At 33.9% G+C, this 9,366-nt stretch overlaps 1 protein-coding gene across 1 annotated transcript; it reads right to left on the reverse strand.

The window, feature by feature from the left end:
- Window positions 1-267: 267 nt before the first annotated feature.
- On the reverse strand, window positions 268-9,365 carry LOC123533715 (MORN repeat-containing protein 3-like). Its single transcript, XM_045315514.2, has 5 exons — window positions 9,087-9,365; window positions 7,949-8,109; window positions 6,971-7,130; window positions 2,360-2,544; window positions 268-1,696 (listed from the first exon to the last, which is right to left on the reverse strand). The coding sequence occupies exons 1-5, from the start codon at window positions 9,229-9,231 to the stop codon at window positions 1,628-1,630; spliced, it is 720 nt and encodes a 239-aa protein (XP_045171449.2). The 5' UTR covers window positions 9,232-9,365; the 3' UTR covers window positions 268-1,627.
- Window position 9,366: the final 1 nt, after the last annotated feature.

Genomic DNA, 9,366 nt, shown 5'->3' on the forward strand with positions numbered 1-9,366 from the left:
TCACCTATCCCTAATTGCTGTGAGTTTTAAACCTTGCTTTAGAAGTAGAATATTTTCATGTATTGAACCCCATCCAGCTAGCTTCAGGAAGTTTGCCTGTTTTACCCAGATGCTAGTGCCTGAAAAGTCACATAAAGGGGCACCAAAGGTCTTCTTCCACCGCCATATGTGGGAAAGTTGCTAAATGACCTAAACCTGTGCTGGTGTGACTTCAAACTAACCCAAACAAAGGGAAGTAACAATGTAGCATAAACAAGGGCCTCTGTATATCAGTTAACCTTTTATTTTGTAACTCAGTGTACTATTGTACACAGATACACATTTACAGGTAACAAAATACTCAACAATATATCACAATAGAAATTATCATTATTCGCTCCCAAACTACTTCAACAAGCCAGTCTAAAAACTAAACTTGCATTCCATATAAAATAAATTAAAACTGTAAACTTCTATTACTCTGAAATATATGTTACAGAGAATTATAACGAAAATGGGTTTAAAGTTCACACATTTTCAAAATGAGCAATCACTAATGAACTATTTGAGGATGCATTTAAGCATACTGACATGAAATCCTTGTAGCAAAGACTGACAATTTCTTTCCTGAATTTCAAAGTTGTGTCAGTCAATAAAATTAAATGCCAAACACCATAATATAAAGTCAAATTTACTGTATTCTGAAAAAAACCTAGATCCACAAATTTGTATCCCTCTCACTTTGGTTTAATAGAAATCTGATATGGACAAAATTTACATCGTTAAAAAAATTATGCCCACCTTTAAATGTAAATGCAGGAGTTCGGTACCAGTTCCAACAAAATGTACAAATCCTTCAGTTTGAATCTATGTATATGTACTCAGTTTTGATACATCAGAAACATGCATACTGTCATGCATACTGTCAAATGCTTTAAAATACTCAGATCATTATTGTATGTGTTTTAATAAAATATCAACATTATTACATTCACAGGAAAAGAGATGAAAAAATGAATCACAGATTTATATAAATCTAGACACTGACATCCTCACAATTACATGTATATTGTAAAGGCACACTACAGTGTCAACTGAATACACAAGCATCATGCACACTAAGGTCATCTGGTACTGATCAAGGGAAGTAACTTTTATGAAAAAAGGAAAAGATAATTTTGGCAGTAGAATAATGCACATTATGTAATACTTGATTAAATGTCAGCAAGAATGATCGATATTTCTTCAGGAAATCTTGTCTTGGAAAAGTTTTTTAGTGCAGTAATGCTGTTTAATGTTTACTTCTAAATTACACCTTGGTGAAAATTTATGAAAAGTGGATTGAAAACAATGACATTCCACTGTTAACCTTTAAATTACTGAATGAAAAAAATGAAATGTGAGTAAATTCTTGTCAATTTATGCTAGAGTAATTATATACATGCATGTTTTGGTCTAAAAAGTTCAAAAGTAGATAAAAACATGCAATCTCTAGTATAAAACAACGTACATGTGCACTGAAAGTTGGTAAAAATAATTTATTCATAATTGTGATTTCAATACAAAAAATAAAACATGGACGATTTGATATCAGATGAAAAATGAATGAAATAATTGCAATAACAATTTAAAAAACTAACTTAACAATCTATTCTTGATCATGTAAAAACTGTTCTTCTGATTCCTGTAATACAGCCTCTGTGCTCGCCAGTTCTACCTGTAAATACAGAAAAAGGATCATTCTTAAAAAAAAAAAAAACAGCAAAAATATATTGTAGAAATAAATATATCCTTGGTAGGTACTGGGACTTTCTGCTCAAGGGTTTGAGGTTTATGACATATCCAGCTGTGATTTCAATAAATCAAAATGTCAAAACGTTCAGTTGTATCTTGATGTTCAGAAAAAAAGCAGAAAATACTTGATTATTTGTGATTCAAATAAACAATAATATGGCAGATATATCTGAATACTTCTTTCAGTTTCTACCAAGCATTGTATTATATTAGTTCTGCAGAAATAACTTTCAACTTCTCCACACAAAAATGAAACAGAAGATAAACATGTTCTGTGGATTAGTATTCAAAAATGCTCAATGACAAGTAGCAGTAAATTCTTTAAGACCAAAATACTGCTGTCCCTTAATATTTGATAGGCATTTTAGATACCAGCTGATACTAGCTTTTGAAACATTGCTTATTCCAGCACTGACTGCTTGAGCACTCTGGGCTGAGACTTGCTTCAGCAATTCATTAGCTCCCTGGCCGCTTTTCTTATATTCTTAAGTTTGAAAAGATTGAAACCTGTTATGCTTATTCCATTGTGACTTTGAGCAACTGGTGCTTTACTGTAGTTACCAGTATTCACTAAAAGAATTTTTACCTTTGGTATGGGGTACTGTGTTGGTTCTGGAGCACTGTCCCTGTCGAAATCTTTCATGGTTCCACACTTGGCTATATCATCTACCCAGACACCCTCATACAACTGACCATGTGTGAGGTAGTAAAATTTACCCGGCCCATTCTTTTTGTCATCTCGCCATGAACCCTCATATCTGTTTTCATTTGCTGTGGGCAGAAAAAAAATACAGTCATGCATTTTTGTGTAATAACTGTATCTTTCAATAAACTCTAGTCTTTTCTACAAAATTTCTTAAGGGTGGTCAACCACATTTTAAGCAATATTTTATGACATCTTCACTTTTCCTAAATTCTGTTTTAAATATATTTCAAAAAAGTCATTATATAGAGTTAGATACCTATTAATAATAATAATAATTATATTTTTTTATTTTGTTTTATAAAATTTGTAATCACCTCCCCCCACTCCCACCATTTGATATGGAAGTGTTTAAAAAGCTGTGTATCTTTTAAAATTTCAATATGATTTCTAGCTTTACATTTGCATTTGACAGATGGGCAAAGGGAGGTAATAACAGTTTTATTTTACACATTGCATTTTTATTTCATGACAGCTAAATATATATAGCTGTCAATGCAAAACTCTTGTCAAAGTAATACATAAATTAATAATAATGTTCTTACATTCATATCATTTCTCAGGTATTTACAAATTTATACTGTTAATATGCTTAAACACATGCCCGTTTGGTAAAAATATCTCAAGTGGAGATCTAACATGTATCAAGCACTAAGTGAACATACATGAATTGTGCAAATAATCAAGATGTTAACAAATTTTCGAACAAATCCATTAGAAGACCAACTAATTAACTGCTTTCAAGGGAATGAGGGCCCAATGAAATATGCTTAAGAACTTATTTTACTAGACCACACTAGTCAAGAACAGGTTTTTAAAAGATTAGAGACGTTTTTGAAACATATTTTATTTTGACTGCTTATCACTTATTGTAACAAGAGCACCGCCTTGCGGGTGCTGACGCTCATCTGATTTTTTAGCTCACCTGTCACAAAGTGACAAGGTGAGCTTTTGTGATCGCGCGGCGTCCGTCGTCCGTGCGTGCGTCCGTAAACTTTTCCATGTGACATCTCTAGAGGTCACATTTTTCATGGGATCTTTATGAAAATGGGTCAGAATGTTCATCTTGGTAAATTCTAGGTCAAGTTCGAAACTGGGTCACGTGCCGTCAAAAACTAGGTCAGTAGGTCTAAAAATAGAAAAACCTTGTGACCTCTCTAGAGGCCATATATTTCACAAGATCTTCATGAAAATTGGTCAGAATGTTTACCTTGATGATATCTAGGTCAGGTTCGAAACTGGGTCATGTGGGGTCAAAAACTAGGTCAGTAGGTCTAAAAATAGAAAAACCTTGTGACCTCTCTAGAGGCCATATTTTTCAAGAGATCTTCATGAATATTGGTCAGAATGTTCATCTTGATGATATCTAGGTCAAGTTCGAAACTGGGTCACGTGGGGTCAAAAACTAGGTCAGTAGGTCTAAAAATAGAAAAACCCTGTGACCTCTCTAGAGGCCATATTTTTCATGAGATCTTCATGAATATTGGTCAGAATGTTCACCTTGATGATATCTAGGTCAAGTTTGAAACTGGGTCACGTGGGGTCAAAAACTAGGTCATTAGGTCTAAAAATAGAAAAACCTTGTGACCTCTCTAAAGGCCATATTTCTCAATGGATCTTCATGAAAATTGGTCAGAATGTTCAGCTTGATGATATCTAGGTCAAGTTCGAAACTGGGTCACGTGGGGGTAAAAACTAGGTCAGTAGAACTAAAAATAGAAAAACCTTGTGACCTCTCTAGAGGCCATATTTTTCATGAGATCTTCATGAATATTGGTCAGAATGTTCACCTTGATGATATCTAGGTCAAGTTTGATACTGGGTAATGTGGGATCAAAAACTAGGTCAGTAGGTCTAAAAATAGAAAAACCTTGTGACCTCTCTAGAGGCCATATTTCTCAATGGATCTTCATGAAAATTGGTCAGAATGTTCACCTTGATGATATCTAGGTCAAGTTTGAAACTGGGTCACGTGCGGTCAAAAACTAGGTCAGTAGGTCTAAAAATAGAAAAACCTTGTGACCTCTCTAGAGGCCATATTTTTCAATGGATCTTCATGAAAATTGGTCAGAATGTTAACCTTGATGATATCTAGATCAAGTTCGAAACTGGGTCACGTGGGTTTAAAAACTAGGTCAGTAGATCTAAAAATAGAAAAACCTTGTGACCTCTCTAGAGGCCATATTTTTCATGAGATCTTCATGAATATTGGTCAGAAGGTTCATCTTGATGATATCTAGGTCAGGTTTGAAACTGGGTCACGTGGGGTCAAAAACTAGGTCAGTAGCTCTAAAAATAGAAAAACCTTGTGACCTCTCTAGAGGCCATATTTCTCTATGGATCTTCATGAAAATTGGTGAGACTGTTCAGCTTGATGATATCTAGGTCAGGTTCGTAACTGGGTCATTTGCCGTCAAAAACTAGGTCAGTAGGTCGAAAAATAGAAAAACCTTGTGACCTCTCTAGAGGCCATATTTTTCACGAGATCTTCATGAAAATTGGTGAGAATGTTCACCTTGATGATATCTAGGTCAAGTTTAAAAGTGGGTCACGTGCCTTCAAAAACTAGGTCATTAGGTCAAATAATAGAAAAACCTTGTGACCTCTCTAGAGGCCATATTTTTCAATGGATCTTCATGAAAATTGGTCAGAATTTTTTATCTTGATGATATCTATGTCACATGTGCTGAAAAACTAGGTCACTTTGTCAAATGATAGAAATAACGATGTCATACTCAGTTCAACACTGGGTCATGTGGGGATAGGTGAGCGATTCAGGACCATCATGGTCCTCTTGTTTTGTATAATAGAAATATTGTCCTACCCATGATTTTCTAAGTCTAAAAAGGGCCATCACTTGCAAAAAGCAGGATAGAGTTGTGTTTCTTAATGTACAGTGTCCACTTATGATGGTGAAAAACTGTTGCAAGTTTTAAAGCAATAGCTTTGATAGTTTATGAGAAAAGTTGACAAACATAATATTCAACCAAGAAAATGATTTTTCTAAGTCCAAAAGGGGACATAAATCTTGCAAAAAGCAGGATGGAGTTATGTTTCTTGCTGTACAGGGTCAGCTTATGATGGTGAACAAGTGTTGCAAGTTTTAAAGGAATAGCTTTGATAGTTTAGGATAAAAGCTGACCTAAACATAAAACTTAACCAAGAAAACTGATTTTCTAAGTCCAAAAGGGGCAATAATTCTTGCAAAAAGCAAGATGGAGTTATGTTTCTTGATGTACAGGTTCTGCTTATGATGGTGAACAAGTATTCCAAGTTTCAAAGCAAAAGCTTTGATAGTTTAGGAGAAAAGTTGACCTAAACATAAAACTTAACCAAGAAATCTGATATTTTCTAAGTACAAAAGGGGCCATAAATCTTGCAAAAAGCAAGATGGAGTTATGTTTCTTGCTATACAGGGTCAGCTTATGATGGTGAACAAGTATTCCAAGTTTCAAAGCAATAGCTTTGATAGTTTAGGAGAAAAGCTGACCTAAACATAAAACTTAACCAGGCAACGCCGACGCAGACGCCGACAACCGCTCAAGTGATGACAATAACTCATCATTTTTTTTCAAAAAATCAGATGAGCTAAAAAAACCTGCATAATATTTCAAAAGACTTGTAGTTTCAATTCACTTTTAATTGCCAATGATAAAATACAGATAGTTTTGATATTTTTCAATTCTGAATAAGGCATAACACCGAAGATTCAAATTCAACCTGTTTTCTTTCTCCTGAAGGTAAAACCCCTTTTCCTTACACACATATATATTAAACAAAGGCACTTTTGTTGTGTTTTTTGCTGTAGTACAAACATACACATTTTATTTAAGCAAAAACCTTCTTGAAGATAAACACATTTCATAGAACCATTCATGTTGCATGCAATACTAGTATTGGTACTTGAAATAAGAAATTCCCCTGGGAAGTGATAGAAGAAATGATAAGGTCTATCCTAGCTTTATCATGTAGTCATCAGCTGATATATTATTCCACTGAATGAATAATGAACAGCTTTAACAGGACAAATTAAATTCTTTTAGAGATAACTAATTGATGATTGAAGATACCTAATGTGCTTTAAGTATCATTTTGCATGATAGCAGAGAAAATTTACAAAAGTATGATGCATGAAAGCAGAAAACTGCTAAGAAAAAATGCTTCCCCTTTGCACTGTATTTTATTATCATATGACAAATAAAGTGAAGATAATAATGATAATATTGATTTTATAGAAGGTAAAACATTTTATATAACAGTATATTAAAACACATATCTTAGTTTTCAATGCTGCATTGCCTAAACATATAATAACATTAATACAAAATGTACTTCCATAATTAAATTTTAGGCAGCAGAAGTTTCACTAGCAGTGCTTCTTTGACCAAGATAAGTTAAGTCACAGCCTTTTTAGTAATTGTGCAACTCATTAAGTTTCCCATCCATTGATAATAACTGAACTACAATGCAAAAACAAGTCAGTGAAAAGCTTACGTAATCTCAACATTCCCTGTCCATTACGCTTGTCATCGTACCACTCTCCCTCGTATATTGTTCCATCCTTGTAGTACATACGTCCCCAGCCACTTCTGTTGTCTCCGTACCACTCCCCTTCATAATACTCTTCATCAGTGTAGAAATTAGTCCCATAACCCTGCAAAACAAATAAAAGACGGTTATTTTAAAATTAATAAATAACTGCCAAATGTTCAGTACAATTTAACACATCATTAAAAGTTTTTTTAGTTTCTAATAAAAATATATTGAAAATAAAATATACGCTAATTATGCAAATCCATTCATTTAAAACAATCATAAGTCTATCATGTAGATTTTCAATGAATCAGATTTCAAATATTTAAATTAAGCACCAGATTTCTCTACCCTGAACTGTCTGTTTAACACCTTCATTATCATTACTTACTTGTGAAAAATAAGATTTACCAAAGTTTGTGCTATCAATCTGTCAAAATAATGTTTAAAAGGTAAAAAAGGAATTGAAAATAACTGTGGCTCTTGTGGGGAATGAACCAATGACCTGAAATCTTGTAAAATTACTAGTCCTGTGCCTTTGCAGTGATTCATTCAGCCAAGGATGCCTCTGATGCATAGTGGTCTACTGGTACTTATATTACCATTAATGGCAATTGAAGAGGTTTTCTGTTATGGATGGAATAGCTTAATTTCAATACAAACCCAAATATTATTCAATTTAGATTTCAACACTTTTACTGATGGAGCTAAGGTTGTTCCATATGTCCCAGCGATTGTCTAGATTTTGTTAGCTTTCAAACACTGGTTATCATAAAACAGAGAAAATTATGTAGTCTAAAGATAGACTTCTTTCTCTTTCATCCCTAAATTTCAAATAACATACCAGTATCAAATTAAGGCTGTTTGTATAAACTTAATGTAAGGAACTACAACCATGTAAGGAAAAGATAGATGAACATCAACTTGCAGAACACCTACATGTCTCATATCATTCTTCCAGCCTCCAGAGTATTCCTTCGTATAGGCTCCTTTCTTCTTTGGATCAGGCCTACTGTATGTACCAAAACCATTTCTTTTTCCTCTCTTCCAATCACCGTCATATAACGCACCAGACTCTTTCCATTTGTAGGTTCCCTTTCCTAAAATGTAGTAAACAGCTCACTGTCAAACTGAATTTGGCATTAAAATCAGAGTACCATAATGACTGACAATCTTTAACTTGGATAAAGTTTCTCCTTGTATTTCTGTATGCACATTATCCAAAAGGCAATTTTTTCAAAGGAAGTAACTACATGTTTAATATTACGCTATGTTTTAATCCCCCAAATGTTATCAAATTTTAAATAAATTTTAATATCAAAAAGAGGCTGTGGCAGTATAAAATAGATAGATAGATAGATAGATATCATGTGTCAAATGCTAATGGTTTCTAGGAGTATTTCACATAAAGTTGTGCCTGGTAAACTAAATGTGTGCCTAAAACATTAATCTAGTGGCGAGAAGTCTCAATCTGCTTAAATATCAGGCACAGTTGCTGATGCAACACTGCGCAGGTGTGGGGCTAGCAGCCCACATCAGAATCATCTCAAATGTTACCAACATAACTTGACATATTTATATCATGTGCCGAATGCTATGGTTTTAGAGGTAGTTGCCTCTGGTAAACCCGAGGACTATGAGGTGCAGCTATATAGTCATTAAAGGAGCGGGTACCAGTATCATATTTTACATCTTTGGTATGACACGGTCAGGATCTAAACCCGACCTCCCACACTCAAAGCTGACACTCTTCAATTGAGTTATTGATGTAGAATATTAAACGTCTCTCTTTTTATCAATAAGGTAAATTTAATAGGAAATGTATGTAGAGACAAGTGATGGACTTTAACAACTAAAATTTGGAGGCGCAATTACAGCTGAAACATTGTAATCTAATAAACTTTCACATTTCCTGACCTTTTACTATTACTTTTGTATGGAATCAAGAGGAAAGTAGCATGACAGCTTAAATCATTTCATTATCCAAATAATATTTCATAATATTGCTTCAAGCCAAGTTTAACCCAAGTACATCTGTACTTCTAGAACTATTACAATATCTGAAAAAATATTTTACCGTCTTTTAGGTTATTTAGCCATTCTCCAGTGTACTGATCCCCGTTTACAGAATAAACCGTGTGGCGTATGCCTTTCTTTTGTGCCTTGTAATCGTTTTCCTTCCACAATGGTTCTTTAAGTTTTGGTTCTTTCAACATCGGCATTTTTCAAATAATTTAGTAAAATCAAATATATAAAACTGATTGTTGTCTGTCTCCGACAAAACAACAAACGCTAATTCATGTTTATTTTTTTCCTTTCCCTAAAAGCAGGAAGTTGATAACGTTGCTATAGGATTC

Source organism: Mercenaria mercenaria, chromosome 12 (genome assembly GCF_021730395.1).
Source record: "Mercenaria mercenaria strain notata chromosome 12, MADL_Memer_1, whole genome shotgun sequence".
In the NCBI taxonomy this organism is placed as follows: domain Eukaryota; kingdom Metazoa; phylum Mollusca; class Bivalvia; order Venerida; family Veneridae; genus Mercenaria; species Mercenaria mercenaria.

Bases quoted from the DNA above. Each gene is read 5' to 3' on its own strand.
- LOC123533715 (XM_045315514.2), bottom strand. From the start codon at position 9,231: ATGCCGATGTTGAAAGAACCAAAACTTAAAGAACCATTGTGGAAGGAA. The intron at 7,131-7,948 runs GTAGGTGTTCTG...TTTGTTTTGCAG, and splicing joins GGAAGAATGATATGAGACAT to GGTTATGGGACTAATTTCTA. The intron at 1,697-2,359 runs GTAAAAATTCTT...CTGTATTTACAG, and splicing joins CACAGTACCCCATACCAAAG to GTAGAACTGGCGAGCACAGA.